The sequence below is a fragment of the Aegilops tauschii genome, chromosome 1, assembly GCF_002575655.3.
Source record: "Aegilops tauschii subsp. strangulata cultivar AL8/78 chromosome 1, Aet v6.0, whole genome shotgun sequence".
Lineage (NCBI taxonomy): Eukaryota > Viridiplantae > Streptophyta > Magnoliopsida > Poales > Poaceae > Aegilops > Aegilops tauschii.
Genome location: NC_053035.3, coordinates 9,442,521 through 9,466,965, shown reverse-complemented (window position 1 = coordinate 9,466,965; position 24,445 = coordinate 9,442,521). Strand labels below are relative to the sequence as shown.

Below are 24,445 nucleotides of genomic sequence, written 5' to 3'. Positions count from 1 at the left end.
CGGCCCTGAGGGGGGGCAGGAGGGTCGGCCGCCCCGGGCCCCCAGTGTCCAGGGGCCCCCATCTAGGTACGTACGTAGGCCTACGACGAGCGGATGTCGCAGTCAGCTAGCTAGCCCACGCCCGGAGCCGTCGAAGCTACGCGCTAGCCCTACGCTACGCTGGGCAGGCAGTCACCGTACGCAGCTTGGTAATCCACACACGAGCACATCCACTCCTTCGGTGAGGGCCCCTGTGGTCATAGGCTCGTACGAGTTGATTGCGTGACGCCCGTCCAGTTTCCTAATTCCCATCTAATTCCGAGATCCGATTGTGAGTTCACGTCTTCGAGTATCCCCCAGCCACGATCATCATCTCTGGACGCGAACGCGAGTCGCTGTTTCATGGATGAACTCTGTTCTTCCATCTCTACTCCAGGCCAGCGCCAGATTGCGCCATCACCCAGGACGCACACGCTCATGCACATCGCCGAGCGCATGCCGCAGACGCATATACAGATCGCGTCATCGCCAAGCGCCGGATCAGACAATAACCAGCAGCGATTCAACCGATCCAAGGTATTATCATATTCATGATTTTAAACCGCAGCAGAAACGGCCGCATTGCGGCACAATCGCCACTGAAAAGTTGCCCTGCGATGATTTGCATGCAGGCCAAAATCGCGGGAGATCACCGGCGATTGCAGGAGATCATGCTGATTTAGGCTAAAATTTTGATGCAAATTTGGTTGACGCAATTTCCTTTCTCCGGCCATTTTAATAGGTGATCATTATCACTTTGTTTATTGCTAATTAAGTAATTTATCTTGGTCAACATGATGCATGGCTTTTACTGTCAAACTTTTCATGTAAATTTGTTTATTTTCAGCATTGTGTGTATAAACTATATATCATAGTATCAATCTTCCTTTTAGATTTAGTATAAAAAATACAGACAGCAATACTACTATAATTGTTGTGTTGCTTATATTATGGCCCCTATATCCGCACACAAAATATATACTAAGGGCCCCCGAGCTGCCCCTGAGCTTTACTTTCGCCCCGGGCCCCTAAAAACTCAGGACCGGCCCTGGCCATATCCCATCCTTGATACAGTTCTCACCAGAAGTGTTGCTGACAATGATGTTGTTTGTGGCCTTGTCCTGGTCTGGGTCACCCTGAGGTACGCTAGATGCTGATGATGTGGCGCCAATTGGGCTAGAGCCGTCCTGCGCCTTGGTGGCCCCAGGCACAGGCTGCTTCTTCATGTTGCTCCTTGGCGACTGGCCGGGCGCCCGGCCGCCTCGCCGTTTCCGAGTGGCGAAAAGCTTGTTCATGTCAACGGTTTTGGTGATGTTGTTGCTGTCGGTGTACATCCGCCATAAGCCGTGGAACTGCCGGCTCAGATGCGACTTCCAGTAGTTCTTGATCTCGTTGTCGGTCCGCCCTGGCAGGTGGCTGGCAATCAGTGACCACCTGCCAGTAAGTTTAACAGGAGATATTTAGTTTCATGGCTAAATGCAAACGGGGGATGTCTACACGTGAAAGCAACAATTTACTACTGTTGAGAGCAATGCGATGACAAGGGGTAGAGCGGAGCCATGAAAGTTCAGTGTTCGGCCGGTCGCGTCGGAGCCGTTGGATTTGAGTCGCGTGGGCTATTGGATCTGGCGGGAAAAAACGGTTTGCCCCACAGCTTTTTCTTCCTCTCGCTGGAATCGCATCTCCCGCTCGGTGCGCACCTCCTCTCCCCTCCAGTGGCCATCCTCGTCGCCGGTCCCCATCCTCACCGGCGATCATCGTCGCGGGTCCCCACTCGAGCCACCCGCGTTCGTCCGCGGCCTCGTGCTCGCCGGCAACCCGCGCTCGCCTCCGTATCCACTGGCGGAGCGCTCCGGTGGGCGAGGTATGGCGCATGCCATACCTTGATTATTGGCAAAAAAAAAATTATACGTATGTATCTATCACTCGGCCGCTCTCTGTCTCCGCTCGCAGGAGCCAGGCAGTCAGCGGTGGCCTCGAGCCCTCGAACGCAGCCGGCTCAAGCGCCCTCTGCCCACGACCCCACGTCCCCTCTGGTCCCACCCACCTAAAAAAAAGAAAACCAACGACCCAGCCGCGACAACGCAGTCCACGCTCCGTCCCTGCCCACTTTGTCCCTGCCCGAGACCCAAACCTAGCTAGCGCGGCGGGCCGCCGGCGGCGGCTTACCTGGCGCGAGGACCAAGCGGGCGCGGGCGGCGGAACCGCGGAAGGCTGGGGGCGGCGGCTCCAGTGGCGCAGCAAGCGACGGCAGCAGCAAGCGGCGGCTCCGGCGGCGGCTTCAGCAGCAGCTCCGGCGGCGACTCCAGCGGCGCGGCGGCTTCAACGGCGGCTCCAACAGGTAATCCCCATGTCCACTCCTCTGCGGCTCTGCCCATGACCGAACTCTGAAGTCTGAACTTTGATGGCAGTGGCTTTTTTGTTCTGTCAAAGTGTCAATTGTTTAGATTGCTAGAAGATGGTAATTGTTTAGACCTAATAAGATGCCCAACCGGCTCATTTTTGTCTAGATTGCTAGAAGATGGAAGGAAAGGGAAAGGGACTAGTAAATCCAAAGAAAAGAGGAAGAGGTAATATCTCATTTTTCTGAAATTTTGTAGCAATTTTGAACAGCAGCTTGAAGCCTTAAATTCAACCATGTTTTAGTGATATATTAATCTTCTCATTGCAGATTTGAAAAAGTATTTTGAAGTGCTTGGTAGTGGCAGCAGCTCACAAACAAATCCAAGCACCCGCGAAAGTGTCAATATTTCAGCAAATGTCAATCATCAAGATCAAGTGACTTCCATGGAAGAAGAGCATGAAAATTTGATGCCAACCGAACAAGTGGAAGAACAAACTACCGATTCCGTCGAAGCTATAGTGGAAGAGAATGTTGAAGTTCACGGGGTTGAAGGTATAACTATTTTTAGTGAAGATTACATAAATGGTGATCCAGGCCTTCGCATTCCACTTGATAGTTTTGCCCCCAACATTAGAGATGATGTTAGATTTGCTTATATCCGAATGGGTGCAACTCAACCAACTAGTTGCACTTTCCTCCCAAATAGAGATGGAAGATGCTTCCGGCCACAATGGTATAAGGATTTTGAGTGGTTGGAATATAGTGTGGATAAGCATAAGGCATATTGCTTCTATAGTTATCTTTTTAAGCATGACCGAATGGATGATAAATTTGGGCATGATGTTTTCTCCAAATTGGGTTTTGACTGTTGGAAAAATGCGGTTGCAGCATTCCGTAAACATGTTGGTGGGCCATGTAGCATCCACAATATTTCAAAAACAGCATGTGATGATTTTAAAAATCAAAGGGCAAGTGTGAAAAGTAAAGTTACAACTTACAGCAAAGGTTCACTAGTCAAGTATGAAACTCGTGTGGATACATCTTTGGCCATTGTAAGTTATCTAGCATTGCAAGGTGAACCATTTCGTGGACACGATGAATCCACTTCTTCTTTGAACAAGGGGAATTTTTTGGAGCTAATTGATTGGCTGAAAGAAAGAATTCCAGAACTGAAGGTTGCATTTGATGAGCTATGCCCTAAGAATGCCCAAATGACTTCCGGAAAAATTCAAAAAATCCTTGTTTCTCATTGTGCAAATGCGGTCACCAAAGCAATCAAAGAAGAGATGGGTGATTGTCTTTTCTCCGTTCTTATTGATGAGTGCCGTGATATATCGGTGAAAGAACAAATGGCCGTGGTTATTAGGTACGTGTTTAAGCTTTTGAAGTGTCTATGTGCTTTTTGATCATTTTGTTCTATGTGGAGTGGTCAACTAACTACATGACATTTTGTAGGTACTTGAGCAAACAAGGAGAGACTATTGAACGTTTTTTAGGTATTAAGCATGTCCCGGACACAACATCTGCTTCTTTAAAGAAGGCATTGTTGGAGGTTTTTGCTAAACACGGTCTAGTTGTTGCACGACTACGAGGGCAAGGGTATGATGGGGCATCTAATATGAGAAGAGAATTCAATGGCCTTCAGAAGTTAATTCGAGATGAGAACCCATATGCTTTCTATATCCATTGGATTGCCCACCAACTGCAGTTGGTAGTTGTTGCTGTTTCGAGATGCTGCAAGGGTGTTGAGGATTTTTTTGAATATGTGACCATGATATCTAATCTCAGTACATCATCTTGCAAGTGGAAGGATAAATTGCTTGACAAGCAAAAACAGGTTCTTTTGGATAAGATTAGGGGAGGTGAGATGCCCACAGGAAGAAGCAAAAATCAAGAAACATCCTTGGTCAGACCTGGAGATACAAGATGGGGCTCTCATTACACAACCTTATCTCGCATTGAATCAATGTGGGATGCAGTCATAGAAGTTTTGGGCATTGTTGAGGATGATGTGCGTGTTCCATGTAGAGCAGGAGGTTTGGTTCATCAAATGGAGACTTTTAGCTTTGTGTTCATCCTGAAGATGATGCTAAAGATCCTTCGTATGACAAATGATTTGTCTCTTCTATTGCAAAAGAAGGATCAAAATGTTGTTCAGGTATGTGATCGATCATGTTATATGTATCTACTCGATATATTTTGTTCATGAAAACATACATGCATCTAAAATTGTAATTGTCTCATTTCAGGCAATGTCATTGGTTACGGATGTGAGAACACGTTTGATCAATTGGAGAAATGATGGTTGGGAGCCACTCTTGGAAGATGCCAAAGCCTTTTGCACCAAAAACGACATTCCAATACCAAATATGGATGACATGTTTACAAAGTGGGGAAAATCAAGAAAAGGTGGACGAAACAATGTCACAGCTGATCATTTTTTTCGTGTGGACACCTTCTATGCTGCCATAGACTCCATCACCACAGAGTTTGATCATCGTTTCAATGAGGTATCTTCAGAGCTGCTCCAGAACTTCTCTTGTCTTGACCCAATAAACTCTTTTCTAGGTTCAATGTGAATAAGCTTGCTAGACTCACAGAGATTTATTGTGAGGATTTCTCAGATTATGAACGTGAACATATAGTTGATAACCTCGAGCTATTCATTATCCATATGAGAAGAATTAAAGAATTTAGAGCTTGTCATGATATTGCAAGCCTAGCTAAAAAGATGGTTGAACTTGAAAGGCATGTCATGTTTCCTACTGTTTATCGCCTCATTGAGTTGGCATTGCTACTACCGGTAGCGACGGCAACAGTTGAAAGAGCCTTCTCATCAATGAAAATCATCAAGACTGAGTTGCGTAGCAAGATGTCTGATGGCTGGCTTAATGACTTGATGGTGTGTTACATTGAGCGAGCGATCTTCAAAAGTATTGATCTTGATAAAATTAAGGAAGATTTTCAGAAGGAAGGTAGGGCACTGCCATTGCCTGGGTCTTCTACACGCCATTAAAAGCTTCATTATCGGTATGTTTTAGGTTGTTTCCTATTGAGACATGTCTACATTTCCATTGTATTTGGTTATTCGTTCGTAGTGTGTATTGTTAGTCAGTGTTGTTACTTGTTAGTGTGTATTGACTCTTTGATTCGCATAAAAAATAAATCTTAGTGAGACTTCGCCACACCTTAAATTTTTTTAGTGGTCCGCCTCTGTCCGTATCCATCGCCGCCCGCGCTCGTCCTCGGCCTCGTGCTCGGTGTCGCATCCTTGGCCACCCGCGCTTATCATCCATTGCAACTCCGGTGCCGGTCGTAGCAAAAACGAACGATGGTTGCAGCAATTCGTTGTCGTCACCGCCGTCGCTGCTCGCGACTCCGCCATGGATGGATGTAGCAAAATCCCACACCGGCAGTAGCAAAATCCGAGGATGGTTGCAACAAAAAAAAAGCCACCGCCGTAGTACGTCGCAGCTCAGCCGTGATAGATGTAGCAAACCGTCGCCGGTAGTAGCAAAAAATAGCGATGGTTGTAGCAAAAACCTCGGATGTTTCCAACAAAGTTCTTGTCGTCGGTTGCCTCATTATTTTGCTTCCCATCCCCACCATTGACTTGGGGGTTGCAACTTTTCTGCACAACGGTTCGAGCACCTTCAACGGGGGGTTGCAGCTTTTCTGATGGGTCGAAGCTTTCAACCGGTCGAAGCTGTCTACAGAAGCAGGTTGAAGCTTTTTCAAACTGCGGTTGCAGCTTTCATATGAATGAATGTAGCTTTTTTCAGTGCATGGTGTCTGGTTGAAACTTTATATGCCGCAGGTTGAAGCTTTTGATCAAAGGGTTGTAGCTTTTTGGGTACTCGGTTGCAGCATCAATGGAGAAGCAAAGAATAAATGCTTCCAGGTTTGTTTTGGGGGGACATGCACTAGTAGAAAAAGCGTCAAATGTCAAGCACATTAGTGCCGGTTTGCTTTTGAGCCGGCACTAATGTGTGCATTAGTGCCGGTTCCAACGGCTAGCCGGCCGCTTTCATTAGTACCGGTTCGTGGCCGACCTTTAGCACCGGTTCGTGCCACGGACCGGTACTAAAGTGAGTGATGGCAGGATGTTGTCAGTCCGAGGCCCCTCCAGCACCTTTAGTACCGGTTCGTGGCACGAACCGGTGCTAAAGGTCGTCCTACATAAACCCTTCGTCCACCCAAGCTCGCTCTGTTCTTCCCCTTTCCCCTCTCCTCTCTGTTCTTCCCCTCTTCCTCTCGAGCTCATCACACATTTTGCCCAAAATTTGTCAAGATTTGAAGGCCCCCATCCATTCAAATGATCACAAAGGTTAGCAACTTTGTCCTTTCATCTCTCATTGCTAGATTAGCTCTTGCAATGCTTTGTATAGTGATTAATTTATGAGTTTAGTAATTTGGGAGGAAATATATGTGCTAGTATTTGATTTATATGCAATTTGAGGTCAAAAATAACACTTAGTTTGCATATGTAGGTGTGGTTTACTTAGTGCCTTCTAAATCTCCGTCGTAACCACAGTCGATCGCCCGCACTGTTCCGTCGCCGGCACCACCTTGTGGTGAGCCTCTTGTTCATGAATGTTTTACATTACCAAATTGATATTTGTGTGATTTGGATATATAATTACTCGTATAATTATCTTACCTGTACGTTGTTTGTTATACATAGTGCCATGGTTTTGATATCCGTCCCCGTCGGCCCTTGTCCTTGTTATGATTCGGATGTGGTATATTCTCTTTTAAAACAAGTTGTTGCATTTCATGTTTATGACAAATTATGCCCATCAAGTTGATATAGATATTTTTGTCTAGGAGGTTTGTGAACCGGAAATTCCAACCGACCCTATTGTCGAGAGGTTAAATTTAGTTGAAAGAGAAAATGAGTATTTGAAAGAAAAATTGAAAAGAATTGAGGGGGAGAAGATGGAATTGGAGTTGCATGTTGCCGATGTCATCGATGATCACAAGATCAAGATGGAGAAAATGCGCTTGAAGATTAGAAAGATTAGAAAATATGCCATTGATAGTGAGTCTTGGTATCATTATGCTGTTGGATCAATTGTTACCTTAGTTGCGATCTTGATCGCATTTGTTGTTGCATTTAAATTCTTTAGTTAGAGAGTTATTTGTTTGTTGCATTTAAGTCTTGTATGAACTTTATGTATGAACTTGTATTAATTTGGTCTTTTCGGTGTTGTGTAATGAAGATGAGCCGACAATGGATGTACTATGACCGATGCTCTCCCGAGTTCATTAATGGCGTGCAAACTTTTCTGCTTGCGGCTGAGGCAAACAAGCGGGCGGATGGTTTTATGCCTTGTCCGTGTTTAGTCTGTAAGAATGATCACAATTACTCTACGTCAAGAACCATTCACGTCCACCTGTTTAAGTCCGGTTTCATGCCCCACTATAATGTTTGGACCAAGCACGGAGAAAGAGGGGTTATGATGGAAGACAATGAAGAAGAAGAGGATGACGACAGCTATCCTAGCCATGGGTTCCCTGAATACGATGATACAACAATGGGGGGAAGAAGCTGAGCCGGCAATGCGGGAAGAAGCTGAAGAAGAGGCATCAGATGAGCCCGCTGATGATCTAGGTCGGGCCATTGCCGATGCAAAGAGAAACTGCGCAAGTGATTTGGAGAAGAAGAAGTTGCAGCGCATGTTAGAGGATCACAAGAGATTGTTGTACCCGAATTGCGAAGCTAACAAGAAAAAGTTGGGCACCACACTGGAATTGCTGCAATGGAAGGCAGAGAATGGTGTATCTGACAAGGGATTTGGAAAGTTGCTGGTAATGATAAAGAATATGCTTCCAAAGGACAACGAATTGCCCGAGAGTACGTACGAAGCAAAGAAGGTTGTCTGCCCTCTAGGGTTAGAGGTGCAGAAGATACATGCATGCCCTAATGACTGCATCCTCTACCGCGGTGAGTACGAGGATTTGAACGCTTGCCCGGTATGCGGTGCATTGCGCTATAAGATCAGGCGCGATGACCCTGGTGATGTCGAGGGCGAGCGCCCCAGGAAGAAGATTCCTGCCAAGGTGATGTGGTATGCTCCTATAATACCACGGTTGAAACGTTTGTTCCAAAACAAAGAGTATGCCAAGGCGATGCAATGGCACAGAGAAGACCGTAAGAAAGACGGAAAGTTGAGAGTACCCGCTGACGGGTCGCAGTGGAGAAAAATCGAGAGAAAGTACGGGAAGGAGTTTGCAGATGACGCAAGGAATGTATGGTTTGTTCTAAGCGCAGATGGCATTAATCCTTTTGGGGAGCAGAGTAGCAACCATAGCACCTGGCCTCTGACTCTATGTTTGTATAACCTTCCTCCTTGGTTGTGCATGAAACGGAAGTTCATTATGATGCCAGTGCTCATCCAAGGCCCTAAGCAACCCGGCAACGACATTGATGTGTACCTAAGGCCATTAGTTGAAGAACTCTTACAGCTGTGGAATGGAACAGGTGTACGTGCGTGGGATGAGCACATGAGGAAGAATTTGACCTAAAGGCCTTGCTGTTCGTGACCATCAATGATGGCCTGCTCTCAGTAACCTTTCAGGACAGACAAACAAGGGATACCGCGCATGCACGCACTTTTTGGATGATACCGACAGTATATATTTGGACAATTGTAGGAAGAATGTGTATCTGGGACATCGTCGATTTCTTCCGAGCAGGCATCCTGTAAGAAAGGAAGGCAAGCATTTCAAAGGTGAGGCGGATCACCTGACGAAGCCTCGCCACCGTACTGGTGCTGATGTACATGATATGGTCAAGGATTTGAAGGTAGTCTTTGGAAAGGGTCCTGGCGGACAACCTGTTCTGAATGACGCTGACGGACGCGCACCCATGTGGAAGAAGAAATCAATATTTTGGGACCTGCCCTATTGGAAAGACCTAGAGGTCCGCTCTGCAATCGACGTGATGCACGTGACGAAGAATCTTTGCATGACCCTGCTTGGATTCTTGGGCGTGTATGGGAAGACAAAAGATACACCTGAGGCACGGGAGGACCAGCAACGTATGCATGGAAAAGACGGCATACATCAGGGTCATGCCAGCTACGCTCTTACCAAAGAAGAGAAGGACATCTTCTTTGAATGCCTGCTCAGTATTAAGGTACCGTCTGGCTTCTCGTCGAATATAAAGGGAATAATAAACATGGCAGAGAAAAAGTTCCAGAACCTAAATTCTCATGGCTGCCACGTGATTATGACGCAACTGCTTCCGGTTGCATTGAGGGGGCTTCTACCGGATAACGTTCGATTAGCCATTGTGAAGCTATGTGCATTCCTCAATGCAATTTCTCAGAAGGTAATTGATCCAGAAATCATACCAAGGTTAGAGAATGATTTGGTGCAATGTCTTGTCAGTTTCGAGTTGGTGTTCCCACCATCCTTCTTCAGCATCATGACGCACGTCCTAGTTCACCTACGCGAAGAGATTAACGTTTTGGGTCCTGTATTTCTACACAATATGTTCCCCTTTGAGAGGTTCATGGGAGTCTTAAAGAAATATGTTCATAACCGTGCTAGGCCAGAAGGAAGCATCTCCAAGGGCCATGAAAATGAGGAGGTCATTGAGTTTTGTATTGACTTTATTCCTGACCTTAAGTCGATTGGTGTTCCTAAATCGCGGCATAAGGGCAGACTGGATGGAAAAGGCATGCTAGGAGGGAATCAAATAATATGTATGGACGGACATTCTCTCACTGAAGCACACTACACAGTTCTGCAGAATTCCACCTTGGTGGCTCCGTATATGGACGAACACAAGAATTTTCTACGGTCCAAAAACCCGGAGCGGTCTGATGACTGGATTACACGTGAACAAACCAGGAGTTTCGCCGGCTGGTTGCATACACGTACCATGCATGACGCCTCTATTGAAGATGACATGTACTCGTTGTCCCAGTTACCATCTTCGAATATAATGACTTTCAAAGGGTACGAGATAAATGGTAATACATTTTACACGATCGCCCAAGATAAGAAGAGCACCAACCAAAACAGTGGTGTCCGCTTTGATGCAACAACCAAGATGGGAAAGGAAACATATTATGGTTACATAGAGGAGATATGGGAACTTGACTATGGACGTGGTTTGAAGGTCCCTTTTGTTTCGGTGCAAATGGGTCAATATGACACGAGGCGGGGTAACGGAAGACCCGCAGTATGGAACGATAACAGTGGATCTCAACAATCTTGCGTATGCAGACGAACCATTCGTCCTAGCTAATGATGTGGCACAGGTTTTCTATGTGAAGGATATGTCTACCAAGCTGAGAAAAAGATAAGATAAGGAAGCGAATGCATCATACGATGAGCCAAAGTGCCACATAGTTCTTTTTTGGGAAGAGAAACATCGTGGGAGTGGATGACAAGACAGACATGTCAGAAGATTATGAAAAGTTTGATGAAATTTCTCCATTCACAGTGAATATTGACCCGAGCATCCAGTTAAATGATGAAGATTTTCCATGGCTACGGCGCAAAGGACACACGCGAAGAAAAAGTTTCACACCCAAAGATATGGGATGTGATCGGCTTCACTATCATCACTTTCTTCTGTGTTCCACACCCAGGAGGGAATCTCTTTAATAGTTAGGGTAGTTATGTGTTTTGGCATTTGAAACGCGAAGAAATTTTATGTGCAAACAAATTCTTTCATCATTTACTGATTTTTTCAGCTAAATGACCCTGAAATTGAAAATCATTTCAAATGAACTCAGAAAAGGTTGAAAGTTGGCATGGTATCATAATTTCATCCACATAGCATGTGCAAAAAAGTAGAGAGGGTTACCGCAAAAACTGGATGCGTTTCGTGTACAAAATGGATAATCTCTTTCGAAGTATCAGGGTTTCGGATGAAATCTCATCCGTTACAAAGGCATTTCATTTTTTAAATAACCTAAGCATTACGAAATTGAATATAATGATAAAACATACTAATATTAAACATAAGAAAAAAGAATCACCGAAAAATCTATTTTCAAAGTTAAGTTATTCACAAACTAGTGATTCACACAAATTTCAAATAATTCAAAATGTAAACTATTCAAATTTGTAAACTACCGGCGCTAATAGAAAGTTTGTAATTTTTTGTACCTAAAACAAAAATATTCACAAAGAAACTCTAAATACAAGAAAAGACAACTCAAAAATAAATAAAACAAAAATAAATAGAGCAAAAAAATTAAGAAAATAAAAAGCCCGCCTACTGCGCCACAGCGACCTGCATACGACTAGAAACCCAACCTGTTGTTGGGCCAGGATGCAGGCCCGCAAAGGCCCAGTAGGACCACAGGGCAGCACAGAACATTTAGGCCCAGTAGGCCTGCATTGGAGAGGAGCTCGAGAGAGCTACCACACTGGGGCTTATAAACCAGTGCGGATGCCCCTCGGCTAGCGAGATGGGACTAAGCATGACGCACCGCACCTGCGCCAGCGCACCCCCTTTAGTACCGGGTGGTGGCTCAAACCGGTATTAAAGGGAGGGTCTTTAGTAACGGTTGGAGCCACCACCTGGTACTAAAGGTGGGCGCTTCCCGCTGCTTGGCCTGGCCAAAATTGACCTTTAGTACCGGTTGGTCTCTCCAACCGGTACTAAACGCCCATCCTATATAAGAAAACACTTCAAAAAATTCAGTTTCTCATCTGCTTCTTCTCCTCTGCCCCGTCGCCCGCCGCCCCCCGTCGCCACCCCTCGTCGACGCCCCCGTCGCCGCCCCGTCCCCGTCGTCGCCGCCCCGGCCGTCCCCGTCGCCGCCCGGTCCCCGTCCCCGTCGTCGCCGCGCCCCGCCCCGTCGTCCCGTCGTCCCCGCCCAGCCCGTCCCCGTCCCCGTCGTCACCGCCCCGTCCCCATCCCCGTCGTCGCCATCCCCGTCGTCGCCGCCCGTCGCCGTCCCCGTCGCCTCGCCTCACCGGTGAGCTCCTGCCCCGGCCGCCATGTCCACACACACACACATTGTTTTTTAGTTTTTTAGTTATAGAAATTTTTCTGTTTTTTAGTTATAGAAATATTAGAAATGTTATAGAAATGTTAGTTATATAGAAATATTATAAATTTTCTATTTTTAAGTTATAGAAATGTTAGCAATTTTTCTGTTTTTTAGTTATAGAAATATTAGAAATGTTATAGAAATGTTAGTTATATATATAGAAATGTTAGAAATTTTAGAATCAGTTTTAGTTAGATGAATTAGATTAATGTCCAATTGTTAGAATTTGCATATAGAATTTTAGTTATCACAATCCAATCATTTAAAAAATGTTACTTTTTGCGGGCATATAGTGTTTGTTCTCGACGATGCCCGGCCCGCATCCTCGCCGTCGACCCGTTCGCGACGACGTCCGGCTGACCCATGTCCGGGATTGGGCTCCGCCGGGCTGGAACTGGGAGGTGCTACCTGGAGGGGTGCGCCGCTTGGTGAGGAACCCGGCCTCGGGTCCCGTCGTCGACCCTGATCTCCTTTGGTGGCGTTCGCGTGGGCCACACTCGGTGCAGATGGAGTCGGCCCCGCCGGAGGTGGTGCATCGTCGTGTCAGGGAGGAGGACGAGCACGTCCATCGCTACATGGCTACTATGGACGTCAGGTTCTCCAATACCTGGCAGGTTCTTTGGGCAGATGACCGGAGATATGATCCGATGATGGTTCCTTATCTTTGGGTGTCCACCGCCCGCGCCCCAGGAACCACGAGTGGCCTAGATTCTTCTATAGTATTCGATCTTTATTAGCTAACTAGCAACTGATGTATTCGAGATTATATATTATTCGAGACGATGTATTCGAGATTATATATTATTCAAGACGATACATATTATGTACTATATGATTTCCTTATTGATTGCATCCATGCATTGTAATTTGAATACTAAATTGTTTTATATTTCTTCTGTATTATTTAAATAAAAGCTATGGCGGAAAATACCGGCAGAGAGGGAGAAGAGGCCTTGTTCGAGATCATACGCAGCCCTAACAGGCCAGATGATCTGAATGAAGCAAATGACGGCTCCCAATATCTGAACAATACCGGGGAGGGTGATGATAAGATATTCGATCTCGACGACCGAGCTGATGAAGTCATGAACTATGATTATGATTATGATGACGCAGACAATGATTATGATGACGAATACAATGTTGATCTTGAAATAACAAAGACTACCGACGTGGTATATTTATATAAGCAGGCATCTAGTGATCATCACATGTTTTTTTTATTTGAAGATATATTAACGAATCGATCTTTCTTCTTTCAGCCCTCCGGATCGAGCAAATCTGCTTCTACAGACAGCAGGACAAAGGGCGGCCCGGGCAAAAAGTTGAAGGAGGGTGTAAAGTATAACATCGATTCCATCAAAGCTAGTGGCAAAGCCCTCACCCCTAAGAACATTGCGAACAAGTTTGTTCGTCAGTTCGGAGTTCTTGTGAAGGACCAACTCCCGATCTCCATTAAAGAATGGAAAGAGCCAAAAACTAAACGCCCAGATGTTACTTGGGTCGACGACAGAGCAAAACAAAAGCTTTGGGAATCTCTGATGGAACATTTCACCCTACCAGATTATTTCACTGATGCAGATGTGCAGAAAGTCAAGGACGCTGCTCTTAAGAAGATGGCAATTGCATTCAACACCCACCAAAAAACTGTATGGGCCAACTACCTAGCTGCAGAAAGGAAGACTCCAGAATTCAAGGGAACACTGGAGAAGCAAAGAGAACACTGGCCCGTTTTCGTGAAATTCAAGGAATCAGAATTATCTAAGGAACGGTCGAGAAAAAACAAGGCCAATGCCGCAAAAAATACGCAGTTCCATAGGCTGGGTCCAGGTGGCTACGCGGTGGCAATGCCTAAGTGGGATAAGTCTGAGCAAGATATGGAGGATGAAGGGGTCACTCCGGTTACTAGGAGATGCCCCCCAGGTGCAGAACTTGGTTCTATGCGCATGGGGGGCGTTGGACCCAAAGACAGGCCTGCTTTTGAAGAAGGCAAGTCTAAAAGGAGCAGAACAAAAGTTACTTGACGCAATAGAAGCTGCTCGAAAGGGGGTGTTCACGCCCAACAGAGAGAACGACGAGCTTACGTGCGGCCTGGGAAATCCTGAACACCCGGGAAGAACATGAGGCAAGGGCGTTATTCCCTGGTATGAGGGCTTTTCGGAATGGAACGACGACTACAGGACCCGTGCAAGAAAGAAGATGGAGGAGGAGAAGAAGAGGAAGCTGGAGGAGGAGCAGAGGAAGCAGGATGCAAAACGCCTTCAAGGCCTAGAAGCAAGGCACGCGGACTTGGCACTCAAATTCCAGCAGCAGCAGCAGCAGCAGATCGACTCACTTAGCCAGGAAAGGGGGTCTCAGCAGCGGCAGCAGCAAGCGGATGATCATCCAGCATTGGATAGCACCGTCCCATCCATGCCGAGAAGCAGCGTTGGGTCCGCCCCGGGCGACGCACTGCTGGATACATACCCTGTGGATGACATCATAGAGAATACTAACTGTGAGCTACACTTCAAAATGAAGAACATATCCATGAAGGTCGCGGACGCCGTTGCTTTTACAGCTACCCCCGAAGCAACCTTCCATTGCGCCCCGATTCTAGCGGGCTATGCTCGTGTCTTGGTTGATGAGGTGGTGGATCCATATTCGGGGCTAGAGCTTGACATTCCTGAAGGTGACGACGAGTACACACTGGGAGAGGCCATACATCGTATCATCCTATGGAGAAAGGATTGCATCATCTTTCGAAGTCCACCGACACCGCGTCTGCCGACTCCTCCTCGAAGTCCGCCACCGTGTCAGCAGACTCCCGCTCCTCCAAGTCCACGAACGCGTGAGCAGACTCCTGCTTCCAGTCCGGCACAGCGTCAGGCCACTCCTCCTGTTTGAAGTCCGACACCGTGTCAGGCCACACCTCCTGCTTCAAGTCCGGCACAGCGTCAGGCCACACCTCCTGCTTCAAGTCCGACACCGTGTCAGGCCACACCTCCTGCTTCAAGTTCGGCACAGCGTCAGGCCACTCCTCCTGCTCCAACTAAGCCACGTCAGCCGTCTCCGCCGCCTAAGCAATCGCAGAAGAGACACGCCGCAGCTATGGTGCGTAGCGGTACGAGTCGAGGTAGTACAGAAAGTACAGGTGGAGACAAGCGATATAAATATGGTCCAAGCAGCCTCGCTCCTCTTCCTCAGAGGCCTTACGACATGACCGAGGAGCAAAACGATGTAATAGTGCGGGCCGAAGTGGACGCCCATTTTGGACCGAAACCGGCACCGCCGCCGAGGGAGAAAGTGCCTGAGGAAAAGATTGACCATTTCATTCGTATGGCTAGACGACCAGCTCCCAAGCCTGTTGACTCAGACTATGAGCGCCAAATCAGGAAGGCACATTGAGCACGACTACAGAAAGAAGCGAGCTCGAGCTCGAGCTAACAAGCCGCTGTCAAAAAATGCGGGAAAACCGTTCCCTAGCTGGGAGAACAGGCGGCGCAATCGACCCCCCCCCCCCCCCCGCTTGTTGTGCCAACAACACATGAGAGTACGCGCGCCCAATATTATTGTGGGCAAACCGTTTACGTTCCCGAGCTGGGCGATGTCGTAATAACCGAGGAGCATATAATGCAGGCTGAAATGCTCAAGATCACTGTTTGACAACTCCTCGATATCAAGCCCATGTCTCCGCTTAGAGAGGAGGAAATAAAACGGAAATATGTCCGGGGCCAACCTTTGGTCGAGCCCGAGGAGGTCAAGAACCTCCCAACGAGAATGTATGAATTGCATGATTGATACATGAAAATTACCAAGATTTCCAATCGAGAGTCCCTCATGGTGCAAGTCGAGGAAGATCAGTACTTCAATAAGAAAGCTCTGTCCGTTGAGTATTCAGAACTATTTCAGTTATTCAATCAAGATGCACTCAACAAATCTATCGTCAGTTGTTATTGTCTGTAAGTGATTTCTTTCTGTAATCTAAGTCTCAAGCTAGCTCTAGTGCTCATTGATTGATCATTAATTACTTGTAATTATATATCCTCACTATATATTCTTTTCTGTGGTATTATGCAGGATGAAGATATATGAAATGAAAAAAGCTGGACGCTATGGCATTGGGTTCTGTGACGCCCGGATAATTAAGCTACAGTAATTCTCTGCTAATGATGCCACGTCACTTCGATTACTGTTACTACTCTTGCATTAGTTCGAAACCGATTCAAATTCAAATTCAAAATCAAACAAATAATAAAAGTTTTCAAGTATTAAAACTAAAAATGTTCGGAGCGAACCAAATGATGCATAGGTAATTATGGTGGAGAAACCACACCTTTATAAAATATTTAAATACTATTAGATGAATAAAACAGTAGCGAAAACTATTATCTAAATACTTTTAAATTTGAATAATTACGAAACTATTTTAGTTTGGGTAGCAAGTTAGTGTGGGTGTGGCATATTTGATAACATCAAATTAGGTGCCATTTTGGTATTTTTCTAAAACAAAAATAAAAGGAAACTAAGCTAAAACAGAAAAAGAAATAAAATAAATAAAGAAAAATCAAAACTAAATGAAAAAAACAAAAGGCCCCCCTTCCCCACTAGGCCTCTTGGCCCAGCCGGCCCCTCCTCGCTTCCCTTAACCCCACCCCGACCAGTAACCCTACCCTCGGTCCACCCCCACTGCTCCCGCACGAACCCCACTTCCCCCACGAACCCCACTCCCCCCCCCCCCCCACGATCCCCTCGACCCCCACCTCTCCTCTCCGCCCCCCCCGATCCGATCTGGATCGGGGCGGTTGGCCCCGACGCCGGCGACGCCGCCTCGTCTCCCCCTCTGCACCTCGGCAGCCCCGAGCCGGCCCCGACGCCCGTCCGCACTGCCCCGTCCCCTCTCCCTCGATGACTCACCTCGCCGCGCAGACCGCGGCCGGTCCATCGACGCCCGACGCCGCCCCGCCGCTCGAAGCCGGAGCCACCACGCTGGCCCGGCTCCGACCCCGTCGCCCTGGACACCCCCGCCGCGCTGGACTGCCCCGCCCGGCCTCTCCATCGTCGTTCGCTGGGGCAACCCCTCCCCCCCCCACCGGAGCTCTTCTACCGCAACCCCCTCGCCGGATCTGCGCCCCCCGTCAACCTCCTCCTCGTCGTCCTCTCCGTCGACGGCCTCGTCCTCGTCCTCCTCCTCAAGCCCGCTGCCACTTCCCTACACCGCCCGTGAGCACCTCCCTCTCTCCCCGTCCCCGTCGCCCGTGCTCCTGACCGGGGTCGCGAGCTCCGAGCGGTCACCGCGCCCGCGCCTGCGTCCCGTGCATCGTCGCCCCGCCCCTGTCCTCGTCGTTGCGGCTCGCTCGTAGCCGCCCCACCGCTCGCCGTGCCTCCCTCGCGTTGCGCCTCCCATGGTCACCCCACCGCGCCCGCGCGCTGCCTCGCCTCGCCTAGCCTCGCCACTGCCGCCTCAGGCGGCCGGCCTCGCCGTGCCCGTGGTCGGCGGCTTCCCCCTTCGATCTGGGTGTAAGCCCAATCGGGCTGGGCGCCAGCGCCCGTAACCCACACGCCCGCTAAGGCCACTGTGCCAATGACAAGTGGGCCCAGCCCCAGAACAAAATGGACAAAAAAAGAATAATAATAATAATATAATTAATTAATTAAGATAATTAATTAACTTAATTAATCATGTTAATTAATCTAATTAACCCTATTAATTAACCATAATTATTTGATTAGATAAACGGTCTATGACAGTGGGGCCCACCCCTAATTAATCCTGATTAGGTTAATTAATTTGTTTAATTAAAACGTGTCACTGACCAGTGGGACCCACTGGTCAGGTTGACCAGTCAACCCCTGTTGACTGCTGACGTCAGCATGACATCATGCTGATGTCATAAATCCAGTTTCGAATTAAATTAAATAATTAATTAAATTCCAGAAATTAATAAATTCTTTTGAAAATCATGTCTTTTAATCCGTATCTCGGATGAAAATACTTTCTACATGAAAGTTGCTCAGAACGACGAGACGAATCCGGATACGCAGCCCGTTTGTTCACCACACATCCCTAGCGTAGCAAACACGCAACTTTCCCCCTCCGGTTCATCTGTTCGAAAACGCGAAACGCCGGGGATACTTTCCCGAATGTTTCCCCCCTTCGTCGGTATCACCTACTACCGCGTTAGGGCACACCTAGCACCGCGTATTGCCATGTTACGCTTTGTGATGCTTTGATTGCTTTGTTATTTATTGTGTTCCCCCTCCGTTACTTCTTTCCGGTAGACCCCGAGACTGCCGGCGACCCCAGTTCGACTACGGAGTTGACGACCCTTCCTTGCCAGAGCAACCAGGCAAGCCCCCCCCCTTGATCACCAGATATCGCCTATTCTTCTCTATACTACTTGCATTAGAGTAGTGTAGCATGTTACTGCTTTCCGTTAATCCTATTCTGATGCATAGCCTGTCATTGTTGCTACATTTGTTACCCTTACCTGCTATCCTACTGCTTAGTATAGGATGCTAGTGTTCCATCAATGGCCCTATACTCTTGTCCGTCTGCCATGCTATACTACTGGGCCGTGATCACTTCGGGAGGTGATCACGGGTATATACTTTATACTTTATACATGATACATGTGGTGACTAAAGTCGGGTTGGCTCGAGGAGTACCCGCAAGTGATTCTGATGAGGGGGATGAAAGGACAGGTTGCTCCATCCCGGTAGAGGTGGGCCTGGGTTCCTGACGGCCCCGACTGTTACTTTGTGGCGGAGCGACAGGGCAGGTTGAGACCACCTAGGGGAGAGGTGGGCCTGGCCCTGGTCGGCGTCCACGGATACTTAAAAATAACACGCTTAACCAGATCTTGGTATTTGATCTGAGTCTGGCCATTTGGTCTATACGCACTAACCAACTACGCGGGAATAGTTATGGGTACTCGACGTCATGGTATCAGCCGAAGCTCTTCTTGACGTCAGCGACGGAGCGGCGCGCGCCGGATTGGACTGGAACGCCTGCTAGGCTAGGTCTGCTTTCGGCCGCGTACGCAACGTGCAGGTGTGCAATGGGCGATGGGCCCAGACCCCTGCGCGCATAGGGTTTAGACCGGCGTGCTGACCTCTCTGTTGAGCCTAGGTGGGGCTGCGACGTGTTGATCTTCCGAGGCCGGGCATGACCCAGGAAAGTGTGTCCGGCCAAATGGAATCAAGCGTGTTGGGTTATGTGGTGCACCCCTACTTGGAAGTTTATCTATTCGAATAGCCGTGTCCCTCGGTAAAAGGACGACCCGGAGTTGTACCTTGACCTTATGACAACTAGAAACGGATACTTAATAAAACACACCCTTCCAAGTGCCAGATACAACCCGGTGATCGCTCTCTAACAGGGCGACGAGGAGGGGATCGCCGGGTAGGATTATGCTATGCGATGCTACTTGGTGAACTTACCATCTACTCTCTTCTACATGCTGCAAGATGGAGGTGGCCAGAAGCGTAGTCTTCGACAGGATTAGCTATCCCCCTCTTATTCTGGCATTCTGCAGTTCAGTCCACTTATATGGCCCTTTACACATATACCCATGCATATGTAGTGTAGCTCCTTGCTTGCGAGTACTTTGGATGAGTACTCACGGTTCCTTTTTTCCCTCTTTTCCCCTTCCTATACCTGGTTGTCGCAACCAGATGCTGGAGTCCAGGAGCTAGAGATCCCGAGGATGATTCTACGTGGAGTTCGGCTTCGAGGAGTAGTTAGGAGGTCCCAGACAGGAGGCCTTGCCTTTTCGATCGTTGCTACTTTTGTGCTAGCCTTCTTAAGGCAAACTTGTTTTATGTCTGTACTCAGATATTGTTGCTTCCGCTGACTCATCTATGATCGAGCACTTGTATTCGAGCCCTCGAGGCCCCTGGCTTGTATTATGATGCTTGTATGACTTAATTATGTTATAGAGTTGTGTTGTGATATCTTCCCGTGAGTCCCTGATCTTGATCGTACACATTTGCGTGCATGATTAGTGTACGATTGAATCGGGGGCGTCACAAATTCATTGACCCAAATACCGTTAATGAATACACATGGAAATTGGAATGGTGTAGACAAGATGTAGAGAAAAACATGCTAGAGTTCTTGAAGCGCCTCAATAGCAATGAGGATATACTACTTTCTTACAACTTCGAGTGAGTCACACTGTCTTGTACTACAAATTCTGTTTTTGCTTACTAGCTAGATATTAATAAGTGTATAGGGTTTAGGGTTATAGTTGATTAGTGTTATGCACATGCCTGCTTAATTTATACATGCAAACGTATGCACATGCAGGTTCCATTGGATCTTGTTAGACATTAAAGTTGACGAAGGAAAAGTTGAAGTACTGGACTCACTACTTAAAAAAGATAGTGACTACAGCATCGTGAAGGGGATGGTCGACAGGTAATTTCAATCTTATTAACTATATCTCGACCTATTTAGTTCGTCATTTCCTGATATGAACTATTTTTAATAACCCTTTATTAATTTTCTTTGCCGGCGGGCAGGCCTTGGGTAAAGTACATCAAGGTGACTCCAGAAAAATGGCGACAAAAGCTATGTTGGTTTTGACCCAAGGTAAGTAATTAAGTAGTACTAGCTAGCTAGCTACCATCTCTTTAATTCTTATTTCAATACCATTAATTAATTAACATGCTTGATTAATTATTATCTGATTAAATTCTATTCTCATAAAGGCCCTGAAGCAGGCGCCGGGGACTGAAGTGTGTGCATACTACATTTGCGAGAACATTCGCATGATGGCGTCCGAAAGGAGCAGATCTGATAGACATGACTGGGTACGTTTGCCAGAACACTATTCACAAATCTTACATGATTGTCGATATCTAGTCACACAACTAATACACATGCATATTGATCAACTTCTTAACAGTTCAAAAAGGTGTGGGACCAGCTCCTACCAACAGAGCGCATACGAGCACTTCAAGAGGAAATAGCTGGATTTTTGCTCGACCAGGTCATAGATCCCAAAGGAGAATACTATTACCCGCTACCGCCCCCATGAACCACTTGTCATCGTGCTCCGAAGGCACCAAGGCAACATGTAGGAGAAATTGTATATATATATACATGTGTATGTGTGAATAATTAATGGTGGTTGTGAGACATTCGATTGTATATATATATGATCGGTTCTACGAGAAAATCTATTTATATATATGCATAACGTGTACAATATGTAGTATCGTAAAATACCAGCAAATAAAAAAGAATTAAATGGAAAACACAAAATTAATGGAAAAATAAAAATTAAAACCAACCCCCCCCTCCCAAACATTTAGTACCGGTTGGTGCTATCAACCGGTACTAATGGTCTACCAGCACCCGTGCCTGGCTCGTGCCACGTGGTGGCACTTTAGCGCCGGTTCGTGTCGAACCGGTAGTAAAGGGGGGGGGGGCTTTAGTCTTCACTCTTTAGTGCCGGTTGCAGAACCGGCATTAAAGACCCTTACGAACCGGCGCTAAAGCCCGGTTCTGCACTAGTGATGGTGCAGCGGTGGGGGGAGGAGGTCGCGCCGCCATGATTGTAGCATCTCTAGTGGACGGTTCCAATGTAGGAAAACTATGAGCAGCAGCTTGCAGACGGCATGTCCATGGCAGCTTCCCAAGTCCGGCTCGCCGGGGCGGAAGGAATCTGCAAGCCAGGGCAGTGGAAGAAGTGTTTGTGGGCGCTGATGTTGGAGATGGAGACTTACATGGGACTAGGGCTAGCCGGCAGCGGGATCTGAACGAGGAAGACGGGGAGCGGCTGAGAGAGGGAAGGGGGTCGAGGGGAAGAAGATAAGCGTTGAGCGAGAGAAGGGGATCGAGAGGGGTCGGGCGAGCAGGTGGGCCAGCTGTTGCACGAGGCCCACGCCCTGTACGACCGGCCGAAGTTTTGGCCGGTCCGCCGGCCACAAACGTTTACCTTAACCTAAACACTATAGGATACTTAAAACACGTGGGCCTTGCACTAAACCTGGTGGGCCAACTTACAGCAACTCGTAGCTAGATCTAAGGATTTTTTTTTCCGAAGGAACGAGTTTAGAGGCTTAATTTCTTAGGGAGGTGAACACGTCCGTAAACAATAGCACGTAAAAAGGTGGACAGATCCATTAATAACAACACGTATGTTTAATACACACACTCTCCGTCCCAAAAATGTCTCAACTTTTGTATTGAAGTTGTGACTTTTATTTTAAGACAAAGGGAGTATAATATTATCGGATGATTAAACCTATAGCAAATTAACAACAGACACCTACAGAAAATTGTCGCTTCTTTTCTCCTCAGGCAGTTGTAAATGACTAGTGAAAGTGTGCTTTTAGTCCTTGCTAGGTGGTTTACGAATCCAGATGTATTTTTTATTATTTCCTATATTCGTAGTACTGCAATGATTAAAGATAAATACTTCGAAAGTTCCATAAAAAAGGTAAGGTGAACTAAGACATGAGTAATATATACTGGTACTCGTATCCACAGAGCCGTACCTTTTGCCAATGGTGGCATGGAGCTTGACGATGAGATCGTCCTCCTCCTTAGAGAAGCTGCCCCTCTTCACCCCGTCCCTCAGGTAGTTGACCCACCGCAGCCTGCAGCTCTTACCACACCTCAGTAGCCCTGTATGTATATTGTATAGTAAACAACATGCACAACGGAAGTAGGAACAAATTAACATACAAGTACTCCTTCGATTTCAAAATAACTGCCTTAACATTGTACTAATTTTAGTACAAAACTATACCGAAGCTGAACACTCATTTTAGGACAGAGTGAACAGTATTCTCCACGCTAATTAATGTGAACAAGAAAAATAGCTAAAGTAGTCAGAGCTTATGCCATATTTACCGGCATTCTTGGGCAGCGACCTCCATGACCCCTCGCCATGCTGGGCGATGTAGCTTGCGAGTATGTCGTCTTCCTCCTCTGTCCACTTTCCCTGCTTCAGCCCCAGCTTCTGGCAACACGGTGCTCTCCCCATGGATCCCCCTCGATCGTCGCCTTGTGTATGTGCCTCCCTAGCTTACAACAAATCAAGCAACCAAATCTGGCGGTTTGGTACTCTGGTATTAGTAGCTACTCCACCCTTGGATAGAAAGGGGTTATAGCTTGATCCAAGCCTAGGTACGGTGGTCCCAGATCTCTTTCTTGGCCACGCACCTGCGGCAAGACAATTAAGGCGCCATAGTATAGCACCGCGAGCAAGAGATCTCTTTCTTGGCCACGCACCTGCGGCAAGACAATTAAGGCGCCATAGTATAGCACCGCGAGCAAGAGACGTCGGCCCGGGCCGGGCTGGTCATAATGGGGAGGAACTTAGGAGTAATATCACACACTCCAATACAACTTTGCTTATGTGGCACATATTTAATGAAGAGAGAGGTGCTTTGGACTGGTCACAATGGGGAGGAACATAGGAGTAACATCACACACTCCAATACAACTTTGCTTATGTGGCACATATTTAATGAAGAGAGAGGTGCTTGTGGTAACTAGCTAAGTTACCGGAACATCACACACTCCAAGAAACAATGAGTTTATAACCGAATAAATACATCCCTGCATGACACTACATAGATGTTCCTACCCACATAGTCTAGGAAAGTGTGTAAGTTACTAGCTTATGTTCTTGCCCATTGTGACCAGCCTTACGACCATTTAATTTTTGGCCGGAGACACAAACAGCTGTGGCGCAATGCGTCACCACCGGTCCTTGCACGAACTCCCGAGCGACCAAGTTGTCCGCGCGCACATTGATCGCTACACACACCGGCCGGCCGCAGTTAAGGCGTCATTGTACATGAAAGCCACTATACCGCTAAGAGCAAGTACAATAAAGATGACATAAGCAGCTCATAAGGATTAAAATATCGGGTTTGTTATTTCACTGTTTGACACCAGAAAAACATCTAGGGACTCCAGGGAGAAGGAAAGAAGGGAGTGTGTTTCTCTCATACGCCGGGAAATGAGAAATGAGTATGCGGACGTGCCAGTGCATCGTAGTACACAAAGAAAATATTGTACGGGAAACATGTATTTCATTAATCTCGTTGGAGAAATAAA

General features: G+C 47.1%; 1 protein-coding gene across 1 annotated transcript; it reads right to left on the bottom strand.

Moving 5' to 3' along the window:
• Positions 1-874: 874 nt before the first annotated feature.
• On the bottom strand, positions 875-23,611 carry LOC109769634 (transcription factor Y1). Its single transcript, XM_020328368.4, has 3 exons — positions 23,231-23,611; positions 22,873-23,002; positions 875-1,452 (listed from the first exon to the last, which is right to left on the bottom strand). Exons 1-3 carry the CDS (start codon positions 23,361-23,363, stop codon positions 1,047-1,049), a joined length of 669 nt encoding a protein of 222 aa, XP_020183957.1. The 5' UTR covers positions 23,364-23,611; the 3' UTR covers positions 875-1,046.
• Positions 23,612-24,445: the final 834 nt, after the last annotated feature.